The sequence below is a fragment of the Notechis scutatus genome, chromosome 9 (assembly GCF_049901735.1).
Source record: "Notechis scutatus isolate UNSWTSFEM ecotype Mainland chromosome 9, rNotScu1.2, whole genome shotgun sequence".
Taxonomy (NCBI): Eukaryota; Metazoa; Chordata; class Lepidosauria; order Squamata; family Elapidae; genus Notechis; species Notechis scutatus.
In genome coordinates this window covers 18,822,508-18,842,308 of record NC_142017.1, presented here as the reverse complement: position 1 = coordinate 18,842,308, position 19,801 = coordinate 18,822,508, and the positions used below count along the sequence as shown (strand labels likewise).

The 19,801-nt window shown below is 37.4% G+C and overlaps 1 protein-coding gene across 4 annotated transcripts in view; it reads right to left on the bottom strand.

Annotated features, from left to right (window-relative positions):
- Positions 1 to 1,012: 1,012 nt before the first annotated feature.
- The window catches only part of CBFB (core-binding factor subunit beta), a 36,800-nt gene continuing 18,011 nt past the window's right edge, over positions 1,013 to 19,801 (bottom strand). Inside the window, exons 4-6 of one of the 4 annotated variants that reach the window (XM_026672100.2) lie at positions 13,968 to 14,084; positions 11,503 to 11,629; positions 1,013 to 4,023 (exon numbers count right to left, since the gene is read on the bottom strand). In XM_026672100.2, coding sequence (XP_026527885.1) covers positions 4,001 to 4,023; positions 11,503 to 11,629; positions 13,968 to 14,084 — 267 coding nt within the window. In that variant the 3' untranslated portion in view covers positions 1,013 to 4,000. The remainder of the gene's footprint in view (positions 4,024 to 11,502; positions 11,630 to 13,967; positions 14,085 to 19,801) is intronic. The other 3 variants (XM_026672098.2, XM_026672099.2, XM_026672101.2) reach the window with 3 other exon arrangements.

Below are 19,801 nucleotides of genomic sequence, written 5' to 3'. Positions count from 1 at the left end.
AGATCATTAGAGATTGGTCTGTAATTTTCAACTAGGCTGGGGTCTCCCTTTTTGAAGATGGGGATGACCATGGCTTGTGACCTTAGGTTAGGCAAGGAGCTGGTCCTGAAAGATTTTTCAAAGATTATGCTTAGAGGTTCTGCTATGGCAGTGGATAGCTTTTTAAGAAGTAGGCACATATTCCGTCCGGTCCAATAGATAGGGATGGTTTTAGATTGCGCAGTGCTTTTTCAACATTGTCTTCTGTAAAATCGATATGTATTAGATCATTGTAGTTGTCTGTGGTTTGACTAGGAAGTACTGGGCTTGATCCATTGCTGTTTACAAATACTGAGCCAAAGAATGTGTTAAAGATGTTGGTTTTAATGGTGTCATCGTTGCAGTCTTGTCCTTTCAGGGTGGGATGGACCTTGAGTCTTTTGTTGTTTACAAAATTGTAAAAAGCGTGGGTGGAATTGGTGCGTAGAAGGTTTTCCTCTTGTTTAATGTGATAATTGGTTGTATAACAGCTCTGGAAAACACTCAGTGTTTGTATTCTCTGGTCTGTTTTAACAATAGCTTTCTATTGAGCTTGCAAGAGAAGTATTTTAATTAAACCTTAAGAGACCAAATAGTTTAAATTATATTACATTTTAAAAATTTAAACAGTAGGTATTGAAAACTTTTTTGGGAAAACATGCATTGGAAAAGTTTCATTGAACTGATGTTTAGTTTTGGAAATGAATTTCAGAACTAATTTCTCTATGTTCCAGAAACCAATGGGGGGAAAAATACTATGAGGTATTATGGATGACTTAAGCAAAAACTGACATTTCTAATTTTTCAACTTTATACTAAGAAATCTATCCAAAAAGAAACAAAATAATGACCACACTTCGGGAATATTGCTTAGAAAAGTAATAATTTGCCCAATATTTCTTTTTTTAAAAGTCAGCCAGTCCTCTGTTCCCAGATCTTATGACTGCCTGCATTGCTTCAGAATATGGTTACAAAGAAATAAACAGCCACTTGGTTTCACTACACAGAAGTTTATTATGAACATGACAGAGAAAAAGACAGCAAAAGCAATGTTGATGCTTTAAGGCAACTCTTAAAAGATGTTCTATGAAGATGATGCAACTTCTGTTTAAATAGAAATTATGAAAATATCAAATTGCATCAATAACTTAATGTTTAAGTTCAATAGGCTTGCACAAAATAGCGAAGGAAAACACTTGTTGATCTTAATGCCAGCATTAAGATATAGCGGCCTCTTCTGACAATCATACCTTGGTTTAATAAACCTTTGCATCACAAGGCATTAAATCAGAAAATTCCGAATTAACCATAGCTTCATGTGTAATCCGAATTAAAAAATGAACTTCAGGTCAAGGAGAAATTAGACTGCAAAATTGTGATGTTTTTCATAATTTACTTTATTATCTAAACAATTGGAAATTGAAAACTATGATCAATTTTAGGTGTCTTGATTTAATTGATTCTATCATGAACTGCCTGAAAGTATGGCAAATCCCCGTTATATATCCCACCTTATTAAACCAATGTGATCAATGGAACTGACCATAAGTAGCATGGTTCTAAGGAACAGGATAACAATATTTACATACAAAGGTTAATATGCAATAATATAGTTTGCATACCTAAGGTTTTTTTTCCCTCCCTCAAACCATATTGGAAACAACCAGGTAACATCATGCTATTTGCAAATAAAAGGGAACAGAACATTATGGATGATAACAGCAGCTAGAAACTCGTTGAAGCATTATTTCTTAAGGAAAATATAAAAAACACTGAAAAAAAAAGTATCAAAATTAATAAAAGGAAGTGTGACAATGATCTGCTTAGAGATCTATCTGGGAACAGTACCAACAATCAACCGTTTAGAGTAAAGATAAAATCCAGGGTTGCCACATACGGGGAATTTCACCAGCTATTAACATAAATCTGCAGTTGTTTCTAATTCAGCTCCCATTATTTAAAAAATAATAATAATAATGCATCTTATTCATTCTTCTGGGATCAGTAGAATATTTTGGAGAAGAGGATTATATACAAAACAGTAGAAATATAAATGCAAACAAAAAAAATAACTGATAAGAAATAGTTAGATGAGATGATTGCAGTTATATCATTATTAAAGTTAGTAAGTAGAACTTTAAAATCCTGAGGTTCAAATGACGTGTAGCCTTAACAACCAGCTTGGAGAAATCTGTCAGGGGGTGGTTGTAGCTGCAAAGGCCATTTCTTTGGAGTTGATTCCTTTCCTTGCTGCAAAGGCCACCAGCCTTTCTGACTTGGATCCTGCTGCCTCCCATCCTGTGGGTTTATTTGGGCTCTACCTCCCTGGCCACCACCTCACCCTCCGAACCCTGTAAGAGATCTTAGAACGAGCACCAAGTTGTTGGTTTGTTTTTTTTTTGACATAACTCTCCTTGACTTCCCCCAGGAAGAGTAGCATTTGTATGCTGAGTTACTGATTGGACCCATAGCTGGTCACAGCATTCATCTGCCCAACCAACATACACAATTTGGAGTGGTGCCATGTCAATTTTTAAAAAGCAGGAAGACCTGAAGTAGGAAGACCTCAGATTCCTAGTTTGTGGCCAATGGACATCTTGGCTAGCTTACCTTCTTGCCCGCTCATTCATGCTCTAAAGTCCTTGGAGGGTGTTTGATGGGCTTTCTGAGGAGCGGGACAGGGTTCCAAAATTAATGAGAAACATCAACTGCTGCATTACCCAATTATGAACAAAATAGGCCCTTTATTTGTTGACTAAAACTATTGAAAGACCAAGGAGGCACGTTAATGTTGCAAAATGTAAGCAGGCAAAATCCTGCCCTTGCATTTTGCCTTGGCTTTTATGTGGATGGCAGACTGAAAAAAACTGAAAACCAGACAACCGTGGTTCAACCTAAAAGGAGTATCCACTCTTCTGCCAATGACCATTATCTACTCCCTCTAAAAGTCTAAATGAATATTGCAGGTAGGTAGTTCAAGTGGATTGCTTAGATAAACAGAGCAAAACTACTAGATACAACATAAAGCAGAGAATACTTCTTGAGCAATAAATGGAAGAAGGGCAAAGTGAATATGATTAATGTTACCCAAAAGCTTAATCCCATTGGAAAATATTGAATCAATGGAAAATAAACACACGCACACACACACACACACACACACACACACAAAGGAATCTTGAAACCAGCATGAGATTTTGTACACACTGAACCATTGCTTAAACATCTTGATTTCAGAAGAACAATCTCAGAATTCAATTTACAGCAGAAGGTGCTGACAGGTTAAGATTCCTTTAAACATTTTGCCACTGGAAATGTAAACTAAAATAATAGGATGCTAAGGTACTTTTAAAAATAAAACCATGTAATTCAGTAAATCAACAAACACTTGTGTTACTTGGTTCAGGCTGCATAATGTAAAAGGGTAAAGTCTTTTGCAAGTTGATAAAAAAGTGCAAAAAGAGACAACGACAAAGAGTGTGTGTCAAAAGCAAGAACACTATGACAAATTTCCAACATCTCATATAAAATTAGTTTAGAAAGTTTTGGTTTTTAAAGAACTCACAAAAATTTATTCGGACCCATCCTGAAATGAACAAGTGTCAGCTGAGGAACGTTTTTATGGCTGCGTAAAGTTCTCTCTTTGCTAAAATAGTGCCAAGAAATCATAAGCTTGCATAGAAAAACAAGAATCTCAAATTCCCACTGGCGACATGCATAAAGAACAGGAACACAAGTAATGCAACACAAACATAGTGCAAACCATGGCAGGACATGATACTTTGGCTGCCGCAGATCAGGGAAAAGGTTAGATATCCATATATATATATATATCTATATGTATGTATGTATATATATATATATATATGCAGTCATCACAGTTTCTGGTCTTTTTATTCCATAATTTGCCAAGTTTAAAAAGCGCAGCACTGCCTCTCAACGCAGTTTGAGATCATCACCACTTCCCAGGTTTGATCCAGGACTAGGGTCTTGTTGTCTTCTTGCCTAGATGAGACCAAGGGGACAAAAAGAAGGGATGGAACAGAAATCAGAGATAATAGAATGTCGAAAATCAATTCAAAATGTTTAAGATGACATTTGAAACCGCCACCAGGACAACTAACAAACCAAAAGCAGAATGATGGATGGTCTTGGGCTCACAATGCTGAGTCAGTGCCCAAAACGGAAGGTTTTAAAATACCCAGTTCTAGATTTACATGTTTATCTAGGCATCTCTTCTCTTCTTTTGCAGAGACGGTTCCTATATTTTACAGAGTTAGGTAGCCCGGGCAAGAAAACTTTTGTGCCAGAGATCTGCTTTTTCACTTTCACCCCGATTTAGTCTCCACTAACTCCGGACTTTCCTAACGTTGGAATTTTCCACTTCAAAGCCTCCATCTTCTTCTGTTACCATGATGAGACGCTATAATCCTCTTGTTTTATTGCCACCTTTGAAAAGAGAATATTTAATGACAGCCTTACAACCATTCATTGAGTGACCATTCGAAGTTACAATGGCACAGAAAAAAAATCACTTATGACCATTTTTCAGACTTACGACCGGTGCAGCCATTCCTGCGGTCATGTGATCAAAATTTGGATGCTTGGCAACCGGATCATATTTATGACAGTTGCTGCATCCTGGGACCATGTGATCCTCTTCTGAGATTCTTCTGACAAGCAAATTTAATGGGGAAGCCAGATTCACTTAATAACCCTGTTACTGCAGTGATTCATTTAACGACTATCTATCTATCATCTATCTATCTATCTATCTATCTATCTATCTATCTATCTATCTCAAGTGAACCTAGGCAATCTAGGTATTACTATATCAGTTTTTATGGCAAAGACAATTACCAGCCTGTATCTTAAAGCTTACTTTAAAAAAGTTACTGTATCATTATCACCATCGTTGTTATTAAACATCAACCTATATACAGCTCCTTGCTTACTCAAGAACACCCTGAAAAGTGCCAATAGTTCACCATTTTCAATTAACCAAGTTGATGGCTAAGGAGTCATCCCATAATAATCTTTCCAGACAATGATTCTCTTATGGTCTGGCTGGTCGAAATTCAGCTTAGAACTGAAAAGACCAGGAAATCCTTAAGGGGGTCTCTGGGTTCTAATCTTTTCTTGTACAAATTGCATTCTAAAGGGGGTTCTAAAATTTACTGCCACAACCCAGGAAAGGCAGAAATATGTTCTCAGTTTGCATGTGAATGAATATCTTTGATAGTATGTTAAAAATGGCCAAGCCTGTACTACAACATTAATAAATGGAAGATTGGTTGTTCCTTTCACATCTGGTGCGTATAATGCAAGCCAACAAGCAAATAATAGATATGATGTTAAATGTTAACATAAATCTTTTTTCCCCTTTTCAAAGGAAGACAAGGTCACCTAAATTAGATATACCCTCTGCACATCTATGCATACTCAATATTGACTGTCGAAAGTGCCTTCTCCCTTATACTTCAGAATTAGGTTCTGATTTGTGAGTTTAAAAGAGAGAAAAAAACACAACAATCGGAAGAGTTATTTTAATGTCCACAGAAATATTTATGGCCATTTTTCTGAAGAAGACATTGGACTGCAATGTGAAAACACCAGCGAAATAAACCAGTAGCAAGGCAGCTACAAGATTTAACTGCTAAGAAAACCGCTTTCTTTTTGCTTAGAATCTGTGTTGTATGTAGCAGAGAGCAAATAATATTTGCAAGTCAAGCAATCCTGTTATACAGTATATCATTTTGTTCAGTCAATGCAGGTTAAAAAGGGCTGAGCAACAGTGAATCCCTGACTGACAGGGATCAATAGTGATTATATATTTATAGCATCACTATTAACGTGAACTGTCTTTTTCAAATAAAAGCATTTTTTTCCTAATAGAAAAAAAATCCTGAAGACGCTAAGACCTGCAATAGACTTTCAAAAGGCATATAAAGATTTGTCCAGCTGAGAAAAATGAATTAATGTGCCAAGGATTCAGTTTTCAGTTGAGAAATTGCCCATAGCTTAGAGTTTCATGTTACTTTTTCAAGGAAAAGCTTTTGGTTTTTACTGTAATTGTATTTTCTTATAATCTTACAAGCTTCTTTGGTAAGACTTGGTGTCCTGAAAAACAGGCTAAACGTCTCTTAAATAAACAAATGCTATCAGAGCCTCAATTAAATGTTGAGTTCAGTATTTCAAAACATGCAAAGCAATTTTTTCCATGACCATATAGCTTGATATTAAATGTCACTTCCCCTTCCCTGTTTTCTATAGAAACCCATCAACCAAAGAGTAAGACATAATATTTTTCTTATATTTATAGTCAAGGCAACATTTTTCTTGCCTCTAGACTACACAATTTAAAAGCTTACCACACAGAGGATTCTTGCTTCAATACAGAACTGCTTGAACTAAGCAGAATTCTAATTTCTACAGTGCTGTAAAAGGTTGATACATGTATTTTTTGCAAGCTTAATCCAAGTATATTTGTCTTCCCACAAGGCAAAACAGCATCTTTTGTAAAATCCCCATTATGTGGTAGGACTTGTGGTGAGACAAAGCTACTACAAGAATAGCAACAACAACAGCACAATAGCAATCTCTTGTTGGGGGTATTAAAATGTATCCAGCAAACAAAATCCTTGTGATGTTCTTATTTCAACTGATTTATATGTCTTGCTGTGTTGCACAAATGGGATAAGCGAAGCAGGCAGCTTTATCTATCTTAGCTTCTGCAGCACATTGCCCATGGGGAGATAAGAACAAATAGTACAAGGACCGGCATTAAGACGATATACGCTCAGATGCCTACGTTGGGAGTGCTTGCTTTGCTTCTCCGGTCAATAAGGAAGAGTAATAAGCTAGGGAAAGTGTACTTTAAATTCTAATAAAAGCATTAGGTTCCCAGTTGCATGAAAATTAAGGTGATAATAACCACTGTAAAAAGGCATTCATTAAATGTTACATTGCATGCATTTCTTTACTCTGAAACATCATTAAGACTTTAAAATAGTCAGACAGGAAAACACACTTTACTTTCCATACGTAAAAAGACATTTTGTAGGTAATATTTTCCAGATGTTTCCACATGGTATGCAGCATCAATCCACATGAATCTTTTGTCTCCTGGCTGTGACTACAACTCTAGCTCCTGTCTTCCAACTGCCGCTGTTCCTTTTCATTTCAAAGTCTGCTACTGCTTGTGTAGGAAGCTTTTAGAACTTTCTCTTACTTGCTTTAAAGATCACTGCAATTCTGATTTATTAAGAGTTATTTCCAGAAGATGGCTTCTCTTAAAATCCAGTGGTATATTTAATGGCAACGTCTTGTGCTAAAAATAGCATCTCTTCCCCCCCCCCCCAAAAAATGTTATTGAGGTTTCGATAAGGTATAGATCATTTAATTGTCCAATAAAACTGTTTTTAATTGCTGAGCCAAAATTAGAAAAGGTTTTCTTTTTCAAATTATGTTTAAATTGGTTAAATATTCTCTTTCTCTGTTTTATATCTTATTCTCGAACTTGACTTTGCTAAAACGACGCATTTGATGTGCATATAAATGTTGCTTATGGGAATATTAATGAAGTCTTTCATTTAAGCAAGTGTCACTCTGGGGTAGCTACGATGTGTCTAAGAACGACATTCATTCCTAGCCTTCAAAACTGAAGACAGTTCTGAAGGCTAAAATAAGGACCCTGCGGATGTTTTAGGAAAGAAGAGTTCTTAAGTTTTTGCACATGCAGAAGAAGACTTAAAGCAAATAAAAATCTTTTACAGGGAAGAAATTGTATAAATAAAGAATACAATCTGTGATCATTTTCATATGCTGCTAAGAGTTGGATGAAGACTTCCGAAGCGCTGGCGCCTCTTTTGAGGAGTGGCGGACCAAAGAGAGCAGGGATTTCCCTTTTTATTGAGCTCAAATGTGGTATCTATTAAAGTAATTTAAACTACACATGGGTTTTTTTTTTAATATAAAAGAAACTTTTGTGCAGACTTTGCAGCAATCCTATATGTACATTTGTAACAATGAGACTTTTAATCTTTAAGTATTCTAATTGTACGTGCTCCAGTAACCTCGCAATCTGAAAAACAGACAGCTCAAACTTCCGTTTTAGACAACAGCCCTTGTCTTCTGCATGATCCTTGAGGACAGAGCTAAAATTCAAGGCAGCCTTTTGAATCTTTTCAAATATTCTGTGATTGTGGAATTTGAAATGCATAAACTGAGGAAAATGAAAATGGTAAAACTGCTTAACTGGTCCTACTTTTAAATGATGGCTTTTTATCCTGGAACTAACAAACGGCATTTAGTGTAGGGCTTCTGCTTGTGGTGTACAGATGGTTTTTGGCAAGATGCCCCCTCTTTAAATTAGCATACCAAACCCCACCCCCCAAATCAAAAAGACAAGCAAAGCCTTCACAGAAAAATAACTCAGATATGTGGGCAATCCCCAAGACTGTGTCATGGGCGGAGGGAATAATCTGGAGGGACAGGAGGAAGAGCTGCAACCAAAGATAACAGATAAAAGAAAGTCTGAGTTCAGGACAAAAACGTAATTTGAGAAAGCATCTCAAGCGTGACTGTCTCTAGTAGATAAAGAGAGGGAGAGGGGGAAATACATTCGGATTTGCAAGATGACGTTATTGTTCTGGTAGTCCTTGGGTTATGACAGCAGTCACAACCAGAATTTCCATCGCTAAGTAATGCGGTCATAAAGAATGGCAGCAAGGGCTGCATGGGTTATTAATCAAGGATTGCACACGACTGTGATTTGGGAAGAAGCAGGAATTCAGCAAGTGAGAGAGTTATGGGGTGCAGATGGGAGGTAAAACAGGAGGGCACTACGGAAAACGCGGTGGGGCTGGGAGTGACTTGGGACTTCCTGCCAGCTTCCCCATAGACTTTGCTTGTGGGAGGCTGGCATGACCCTGGGATGCTGCAACTTTCGCAACTGCATGCCAGTTGCACCTGAATCATGGTCATGTGACCACAGGGAAAAGGTCTTGGTCATATGACAGCTGCAACTCCAAGGTCTGGACATAAGACCCCCTCTTCAGTGTGATCGTAACTTTGAATGATCGCTGGCCAACCAGTCATAACCCGATGACTATCTGTATCTTTATGATGAAAGTAGTACAGCCTAGACTTTGAGTTACAACCAGTCACTTAGCGACCGTTCAAAGTTACGATGGACCTCCCTGGGTGTACTTAGCACATGACTACACGCTGTTGCTCAGCAATTAGGCCCACTTATGACCATTTGCAGCATCCCCGTCATACAACTGTCTGTCGATGTTTTTGTGGAAAACTGGCATTTAATTTCAGTTTTTGGCAAAACTCTTAGCAAACTACTGGTTTGCTTGATGATAGCAGCGTTTGCTTAACAACCATGGTGATTCACTTAGCGACAGCCACAAAAGAGGCTGTAAAATTAGTTCCCTTACGCGGGTGACCCAATTTCGCTGACAGGACAAGGTGGTGAGGCATTATATGCATGTATATAAAAAATTAGTGAACTGAACTACTACTTGGAGGGATTTTTTAACGGTTTAGCAAAGACGATGGGGATGGTGAATTATACACAGATCTTCCATACATTCTGCAAACATTTTCACCACTGCACTGAATCACTAAGCCCCTCATCAAAGCCAAGTGGGATTATTCCACTGTGTGTCTCCATCCTGTTCCCATCTTTCATTGCAGCAGGAAAGGAATGGTGTCTTATGGTTTCTGAAACCAAATTCTATATATAAACTTCAAGATTTAAGCTTTTTTGTTCTCAGTGGGAGAGAACAATCAGTTCTCTTTTACTTTTTTGGAGGGCATTTTTTTTTGGAGAATGATCAGATCTACTTTTGGGAGAATGGTTACATCTTTTTTTTCTTAAATATATTTGCAACAACAAAATATCCTGACGTTTATATTAACTATGAAAAAACTGCTGGGGTTCAGGAATCAAAACACCTGAGTCGGTTTTTAGGAAAATGTTTCTCAACCTTAGAAACTCTACAACATGTGGACGTCAACTCCTAGAATTCCTCAGCCAACGTGCTGGCTGGGGAATTCTGGGAGCTGTAGTCCACATATCTTAAAATTGCCAGAAAATGCTGCTTGAAAGTTACTTCTGTGCACGAATTGTTTTTGGCCCAAAGAGCTAGTTTCAGATAGTTTCATGCTCAAACAGAAACATGTACCCTTCAGATATCCTGATGTGTACGTGCAATGAAATGGGACTATTTGTGAGGAGGGGAAGAGGAGGAATAGTTGAGGACAGGGGAAGGCAGGCCTGCAGTGAGGGGAGTTGAAGGGTGGGTGGGTGGGAAGTAATAGTCCTGAGAAAATGGGGTGGGCACACGGATGGAAGGAATCATGCTGGGAGCAAGAAGTGAGAACATAAAATGCAGGAGTCTCTCTCTCTACTTCCCCATCTGGAAACCCAGAGGAAGCAAAGCATTTGGGGCCTTAGTTCTGTCCTAAGTCTAGAGCAGGGGTCTCCAACCAGGGCAACTTTAAGCCTGGAGGACTTCAACTCCCAGAATTTCTGGAAGTTAAAGTCCTCCAGGCTTAAAGCTGCCACGGTTGGACACCTCTGATCTAGAGCACAACAGTTTTATTCTGGGGTTGAAACAAAGTTTCCCCCATTTTATACACACCCCTATCTTATATGTTTCTCTTACACACATCCCATCTGCCCTTTTAAGTTGCTTGTGCCAGCAGAAAAATCAAGGAATTGTAAATACAGGTAGACCTTGACTTACAGTTTGTTTAGTGACCGTTCAAAGTTACAGTGGCACTGAAAAAAAGTGAGATAGGACTGTTTTTCACCCTTATGACCATTGTAGCATCTCCAAGGGCTTGGCAACGGGTTCATATTTATGACTGTTGCACTGTCCTAGGGTCATGGGATCAACTTTTGAGAACTTCTTGCAAGCAAAGTCAATAGGGAAGTTGGATTCACTTAATAACCGTGTTACTAACTTAACAAATGCCATGATTCACTTAACAATGGTGGTAAAAAAGACAGTAAAGTAGGGCAAAATTCACTTAAGAAATCTTTCAGTTAGTAACAGAAATTTTAGGTTCAACTGTGGTCATTATTCGAGGACTACCTGTACATTAAAATATTTGTTATTTGTTCAAATGTCACCAAAGATAGTTTTGTCATTAAATATTGCAGATATATAATTCAATGGAGAATTCTACAGTATGCTGTCCCTTGTGCGTCACAGAATACTATAGCAGACATCAGGAATTAACCATGCCACAAATAATTCAAAATAGAATTCAAACAATTAACTAACCTTGGGACTATGAGATCAGCAATATTCCATGTTAAAAACTTGTTTTAATAGATGGATTCACATTTTAAAATAAATTTATGCGCTAATCTTCACTTAAACAACAGATCTCAAAATCACAACACTGAAATATCAAACATTGTAAAAAAAAAAAAAAAATTGAGATGTTTGGTAGAGTACTAACCAGTAACTGACAGCAGCTGTGAGACTCTCACCTCCATTTCCTCCCGATGAGACCTATCTCTGTCTTCAAATTCTCGAGTTCTTCTCCGAGCTTCTTCAAAAGCCTGCTGTGCTAATGCATCTTCCTGCTACCAACCAGAAACGAGAGTCAGGAAAAAAAAAAGTAGTCTTACTCTCACTGGAATCAAACACTTGTTTGACTGAAGCTGTCACCTGGCCGGATTCTATATTTTGTGGGAGAACCGAATGATGCATCGTGAAACAGAGCATACAACTGATAAGTGAGATACTGTTAATGCAGCCCTATGGCTGTTTATATATCTCTTGTTTCAGACTCAGTGTTGCCTTGATAAACAAATGAAGCATTTTAAAATGGCACACCTGCCCCCTCGTTAAGCATTTTATTTCTTCTCAAGTTCAAAATGGGTGTTTGTAAAACGGTATGGGTGTAGCTCAATTCAATCTGGGTTGGTCACTGGGACCAGAGGCTTGTTCTTCCAAGCTTCCAGACTTGTGCTGGAGCCCATCCTTAGAACTTCTCAACGTAGAACCACAGGCCGGTGCATCCATCCTGCAGGTTGAGACGTTCCCTGAGGATGGGCTCCAGCATTAGTCTGAAAGCTTGGGGAGAACAAACCTCTGGTCCCAGTGACTGACTCACATTGGTTCCCGCAACATTATCCTGGGACATGTACATTGGCTTTCATTCACGACAGCTTAATTCCTCTACTGTTATAATGGCCATGTCTGGATTCTTAAAGGGTGCCTGTCCAGTCATGCAGGCAATGAAACATAGGAAATAATTTACAGCCTGTATGTGTGTGAGGAAATCACTCCTGATTTGCATCTTAGCAAAATTAAGAAATATGCCTGCTCTGAGTGTTGATATGACATTTTAAAAAGGTGTTATCTTGGCATCATCTCTTTATAACCCTTGTGTATCGCACCAGATAATACCTGGCTGTTATCAGAAGAAAAATGTACTACAGCTGGGTAAAATTCTTGATATTATTCAATTGCCAGAGGCTTTATTTATCAGTGTCTAGAATTTCAGCCTGACATTTTTAAATCAAACATGAGAATCTTCCTCTAAAAGTTTTATAATCTGGAAAGCTTTTTGTTGCATAAGTCTAGTATATTTTTAAAAAAATATTATGAGGTTTCTGCTAACATTTCTCAATTAACTATTCTGTGCTGAGGAACTACATGTCCAACCATACACGGCAACATGTAATTCTGTTGCACTATTTCTAAAAATATATATTTCTCTTTTCTTTTTAGCATGTTTTACCCTGCTAATAATCAAAAGCTGCATGTATAATTGTTAACATAAACACATAACATTTGCTCATATTCCATTAAGCAATCAGATTTTCCAACTGTTTACAGCTGATCATTGCTTTGGCTCCAGAGAATCCAGCTATATTTTAATGTGCTCTGAGTACGTTAAAAATTAAATCTAAAAATCAAATGACGATACCAAAAAAACATTAAATTGCCTTTTATGCCTAAGGCATTTTCTGAGCCCTTAAGCTATTTTGAGAAATGATGTAAAAGAACATCAGTGGGCCTTTGCCTAATTTAATACCAACTTCTATTAATCAATAAACATCAGTGAAGGCCTCAGCTAGCTGCACTGAAAAGCAACACCCATTGGATACTGGATTCTGCTTTTGTGTTGCAGACTGGGCCCTTTGGGTCAGTTTTTATCTGGGTACAAAACAATCCCTTTTCAATGTGCCAAGATGGAACATAACACCAACCGCCATCTGGGAATCTTGTTCCTGGCCATTGTCTTAGCAGCTGCCATTTCATGATGTAAAAAGGATAGAGAGAGGGCAATGTCAGTACAGAGGCCGTAAAGCTCTCTGTAGCCATCCAAACCCTAGTATTCAGTTTTACAAATAAGGATTTTTTTTGTTTTTTCTCCAAAGCATCACCTACCATAAGAAAAATATTTAACACCCAGTAAAGCATACACTGTCATAATCAAGCAATATTTACCAGCCTAAACCCAGATAAACTCAGTATCATCCAAAGAGATATGAGTAAATTTTTACTTTCCTTCTCTTGTAAATAGATGAATGACATTTGAGTCAGATCCTTTGGACATTTAAATTATGAGCAATGAATACTAAAGGAAAAAGAGAAAAGAATCAGGCAGATCCAAAGGTGCTGAACCTTTATTATGACTCTGCTGATGTTTTCAGTGTATTATATCAGGGATCTCCCAACTTTGCCACTTTTAAAGACTTGTGGACTTCAGCTCTCGCAATTCCCCAGCCAGCATGACTGGCTGAGGAATTCTGGAGCTAAAGTCCACAAGTCTTAAAGTGAGCAAGTTGGGAGACCTCCTTATATGATTCCTTCAACCTCAATTTATAAATGTATTATAAAAATGCATGAAGTTTTGAAATCACGGAATGTGAAATCACAGAATGAGAAGCCTGTGGCCATCTTCTTTACCTGTGCTCGCTCCTCATCAAATTCTAGGCAGCCCATGCCGTCCAGTCTTTGGAGATCTATCCAGCCTTTCCAAATAACACAAACCCCATTAAGGATCATGGGTGCTTTTAAGTAGACCTGGAAAGTGAGAAAACAAATACACATAGTGAGGATGATGTCTAGGAACATGAATCCAGGCAGACATTTTACACATGTCACACTATTATCTCTTTCTGTATCTTTATTTTTAACGTGACCTACAATGGCCTTACAACATCATGTTTTTAAAAATAAAAGGCAAGATTCCAACTTTTAATACCAAAAAGTCATTGTGGTAAATCCTACAAAAATGGACCAAATAAAATATAAAACCAGAGACACTTTTCCTACACCAGGGCTCTCCAATCTTGACAATTTTAAGACCTGTGGACTTCAACTCTCAGAATTCCTCAGCCAGCCATACTCGCTGGAGAATACTGAGAGTTGCAGTCCACAAGTCTTAAAGATGCCAAATTTGGAGAGCCCTCTCTACACAACCCACAAACATGAGGCTAGGATCACACACCATATAAGAAATTAAGAATGTGCAAAGCAGTATGATTTTTAAAACAAAACACAGTCCAGACTTGAAGGCAGCATTGTTCTAAGTGCTCAGATCATAGGACAACAAGAAACAAATCACCAGTATTCTGAATTTTGTTTTAAAGTTGGAACAAGGTGTTTTTGAACTGTTTTGAGCTGCCTCTCATTTTGTGCAGACCACCACAGCAATCAGACTGATAACACAAACAAAACTTCAGCTACTATATTAATTAAGATTCTGTCAGGATTATAGCAGGACACTGGCAAAACAACAACCAACTTTTAAAATAAAGATTCAAGCTACAAGTTTACTATCAAATATCTACAATATGGTAACAAAAAAACTGCAGATATTCAAATATGAAGAGTTTCATTTTGTGATTTGTATTTTTCTCAAATCTTATGTTCTATGTAAAAAAACAAAAAATCCATATTATTTTGCCCAATACAGTACATTTAATAAAACTCACCAAGAACAAAAAAAAACAATGAAATAAGCATGGACTGCTCAGAGTTTTTAACAGTAACAGCTTTTACTTTTAAGTTATTACAAAGTGTTTAGATTATAACAATTGTGTTGAAAAAATGTATCCTTTTAAAAGTGCTGGCACAATAAACACTGACCCTGGAAACATCTGTGTAAAAAATGTGTTAGAGCTCTTCACAGACTAGAGGAGTGTTGAGACCATGCTGGAACGAAATTAAGTTATTCCAGGTTTCATTTGAGAAGAAAATTCTCAGTCATTGAATACAGGCGGTCCTTGTTTAATGATCACCAACCACTTCAATAGTGCTGTATGACTGGAAGTTACAACTGGTTGTCACGTGATCTGTGATGATTCTTGCCAGCTTCCCACGAGCAAAGTCAATGGGGAAGCCAGAAGGAAATCACAATCATGTCGGCTCCTCGCTTAAAGACAGTAATTGGGGATTACTGGAACTGCTGTCACTAAGCAGTATGGCCATGTGATGTTGCGCTTTAAAATTGCATTGCTTAGAGGCATAAATTCTGGTGCTATTTATACCAAGCAAGGTTACCCATAAAGGTAACCCAAGGTTACTCAGAATCATGAAAGGTTTTCGGGTCTTCAGTTTAGAGAATTCTAAAATATGAATTATTTTTTTATAATTTATCGGATGTGGACACACGTTCTCAGGGCTTGGAGATGCCAGATTCCTTTTTACAAGTTGTATTTCATTTGGCTGATTCAGAATGAAAATAACCAGTATTATCTCTCTCCCCACCCACCCAACTCATTTTATGGGGGTGGGTCAGCATTTAGGGAGAAACTGAGCAAAGAAGCTAGGCATCTGCTCAATTTTACCTAACCTCATTTAAAACACTTATTTTTTTTCAAAAACAGTCTAGGTGGGCTTCTTTCTTTCTTTCTTTCTTTCTTTCTTTCTTTCTTTCTTTCTTTCTTTCTTTCTTTCTTTCTTCCTTCCTTCTTTCTTTCTTTCTTCAGCAAAAAAATTCAAAAGTATCTTGTCTAGAGCGTAAGTGTGTGTCACATCAGATCTATCCCTGTGATAGCAAGGGCACTACCGGTAACTAGAATTTTATCACGGAAAAACATGATGAAAATCTAGAGGTCAAAAAGAGGTTATCTTAGACACCAGGATGCAAGCCTCGAAACTCTGGTGCTCTATCAAAGACGCCTATCAAAATCAGGTCATGACGTGACATCCACAAATCTAAGTATAGCTTGTTTCCGAAGTCCTCCTTTAACTCATTAATGACTTTGAAACAGCGCAAGAATTATTGCACCAGTTTGAAATAAGAGCGGTATGGTGTTGCACTGATTACAGTTTATTTATTGTGGGTGGAAATAAAATCCCTGTTTCCTATTAAATTGTTTCCCAACAGTTGTGAACAACAATTTGCAGAAGGAGCTGTGCATGTTTTGTTTTTTTCTTTCTTTCAAGTTGAACCTACCAGTAGGAGCTTCTGTCTTCAATAGTGAGATTTCAATACAGATAATCTTCAATTTATGACCACAGCTGAGCACAAATTTCTGTTGCTAAGTGAAACATTTGTTAAGTGAATTTTGCCCCATTTTACAACCTTTTTTTGCGACCGCTGTTAAGTGAACCACTGCAGCTCTTTAGTTAGTAACACGGTTGGTAAATAAATCTGGATTCTCCAGCTTCTCTTTGCTTGTCGAAAGGTTGCAAAGGACCCCGGGACACAGCAACGGTCGTAAAAACGTATCAAGCTGCCAAGTGTCCAAATTTTGATCATGTGACCATGGGGATGTTGCAATGATTGTGTGGGAAAAAAAGGCACAAGTCACTTTTTTCAGTGCCGTTGTAACCTTGTTCACTAAATGAACTGTTATAGTCTAGGACTACATGCACAGTTTTCCATTTCAAAAATGCCTCTCTCCAGACGGAGGTTTAATAACAAGAAAATTGAAGATGATGCTATGACTAACAAACTTTTATTAAATAAGACTTTTTTAAGGGGCTGGGGTGAAGGAAGGAAAAAAAACAAAACAGGCCAGTAGCAAAATGATAATGCCTCCAGGGCCAGAGTGTCTTTTTCAAGCAGGAGTGTCAAAAACATCAATGTTTTGGCTCTGAAATGACTGCTTTAAGTGTTTGGAGCTTAGAACAAAACACTTGGTGTTCTGGAGTTTTGTCCCCGATATGAAATAAAGTAAGGCCTTTGTCTTTTTCTTTTCAAAATTTTTCAAGATGAAAAATCTTAAAGAGTGCATTAGCCTATAAAGTACCCTGTAGACACAGCTTTCACCCACTTCTTACTGTCAGAAACTGTTTGAGGAGAATTGGAGGTGAAGGAGAACAGTTAATAGTTTTAAGAGTTAGAACCATTTGAGATTTGGGTGCGGGGGGGGGGAGAGACCACAGCTAACTTGGCAGGTAAGTTTATCCCGCTGGTTTAAATTGTTTACAATAGGAAAGTTATTCATGAGTAAGCAGTGCAGTGATGTCTCATGAATTGGGTTTTTTTTTTAAAGGGAGACTGCCAAACTCACTTATATTCTGAGTGTTTTGTTTCGACACCAGAGCAAAACACTGATTCTGTTAAAAGGGCTGCTCTAAGCTCAAACATGTATTTCCTATTTCATACACACACTGTCAGAGAAGTGTATTTCTGCCATTATGTTTTTATAGGCTGTAGAATCTGTCACATTTTTTCCTTACTCAATTCAATGGATATTTGTACAATAAAGATCTAAAAACCATGTTTTATCACTTTATTACTGCTTGACTCTTCTGCTATAAGACTTTTAAAAGCATCTCTCTTGCTGTTTTTTCTAATGCTGGAGATGTACATTTACAGGTGGTTCTGCTTTTGCTCAAAACAAATTTCCCCCTATTTCATGCACATTCCACTCATGTCTATAAGCCAAGACACTTGGTACAAATAACCATTACCTGTAGTACTTTTTACACATTTTTGTGAGATTTAAACTATTAAATGAGCGTTAGCTTGCTTTTCAACATATTCCAGGCTGGCAAGCTGAATTATAAAAAGCCCACAAGTATACCTGGTACTTCAGCAGTTGGGCATTATACATTATTTATTTACCAAATTCATATGTGACCAATTTCACTGAGCTCATGAAGTGTTAAAGCAATAAAAATATCTCTAGCACGTGCAGCACTCTAAACAATAAAGCATCCCACACAAATATTCAAACAATCATACCATCATGAAACACCTACAGAATAATGTAACAAGCACAGTAACACCTTACTATCATCACACACGAATCTCTATTACACAATTTGATGACAGTTACATTACATCCTGCAGTTCAGTTTACAAGGTAGCAACAACAGACAATATTCAACTCCGAAATGCCTCTAAAATAATTATGTTTCCAATATATTCCAGAAGCTACTATAGTAAGGGACTATTTGATACCCAAATGAAAGCTGTTCCATAATGCTGGTGATATTTGGCTTCCTCCCTGCAGTAATCCTGAATTTATTTTAGAATAGGCCTCCGAATCTTGGAAGTTTGCTGTGTTTTCTAAAAAATTCCCTTCCACCTGAAATGTTTCCCAATGTGCAAGCAAGCCCCATAGCTCCATGTTCTGACATTTTTCTTTAAACCACATAAATGAATATTCTTCCCTGTCAGCGAAAGAAGCCTAAGTCTACAGCTTGGAAGAAACTGCTACTATCACTGAAGCCGTTTGACCACATTTCCTTTTTAAAGATAAAACTGGTTTCCTCTTCATTTCTAGCCCTATTTGAGTTTTATAGCTGTCATATCCTCTTTGCAGTCAGTCCTGACTTTTAAAACAAACTAGTAACCAAGTAAAATTGCCTAAATGGAGGCCAGTCTTTTGAATGATTTGAACACTTTAGCCAGGAGTCTTGATCTAGGAACATGCTGCTGCTTTTCACTCATGCCACCTACAAGTGGCACCACGAAACAAATAGATGCCTCTATTTACAGAGTTGCTACTTTATGCCCAAATAATGACATTTGTTTTCTTCTCTCCTAAATTGTTTGAAACCTGGGATCCTAGTGGAAGAGATGCTAAACATCCAAGGGCAAATTGCTCGTCTGATCGCTCAGAATTCCAAAGAACTCTGATTAAGGCTATATATAAACAATGCCTGCTATTTCACAACAAAGCAAAGTAGCAGCTGGAGTTTTATCTCATGAAAATTAATCTTGGGAACATTATTAACTCTACCCTGTATACAAAAATAACAATTATATTTCAAGCTGTATCTGTGTTAAAAGCCTATTATATACAATTAAAAAAACATTTTCTAGTAAAATACAAAGAAACTTCAAATATGAAACTGCTTAAAATGAGTTCAGTACGTATATAAACTCTGAAATCCAATTTTCAGATGCAGACTACAGTTATACTTTTATCAAAATTTATAGGGAAAGTTCCACTTGCCTTACTTGATAGATCTGTATAATATCAAATGCATGTGTACTGAAGAGCTAGGACAGAAATCTGGGAGAAGGGCTTACAGAAGCTTCTCTCTGTGTTTCTCCCCAGGTAAAAGGGATCTAGAATGGGCTACAGCATTTTTTCTTCTTGGAAGCCTGGCATTCAAATATGCAGTAGCTGATCATTTTCTAGTATTCAAATTGTTAAGAGGGCAAGCTATTTTAGCTTTGAGATGACATTTAAAAACCCTCTATCAACTTGTTTTCCATCATTAATGCAAATTTACATATAATAGTACAGACACTAATTTTAGACGTACAAGGTTTAATACACAGATATAGACAACTATTCAGTGGTATAGAAATGGGACTCTTTACAAAA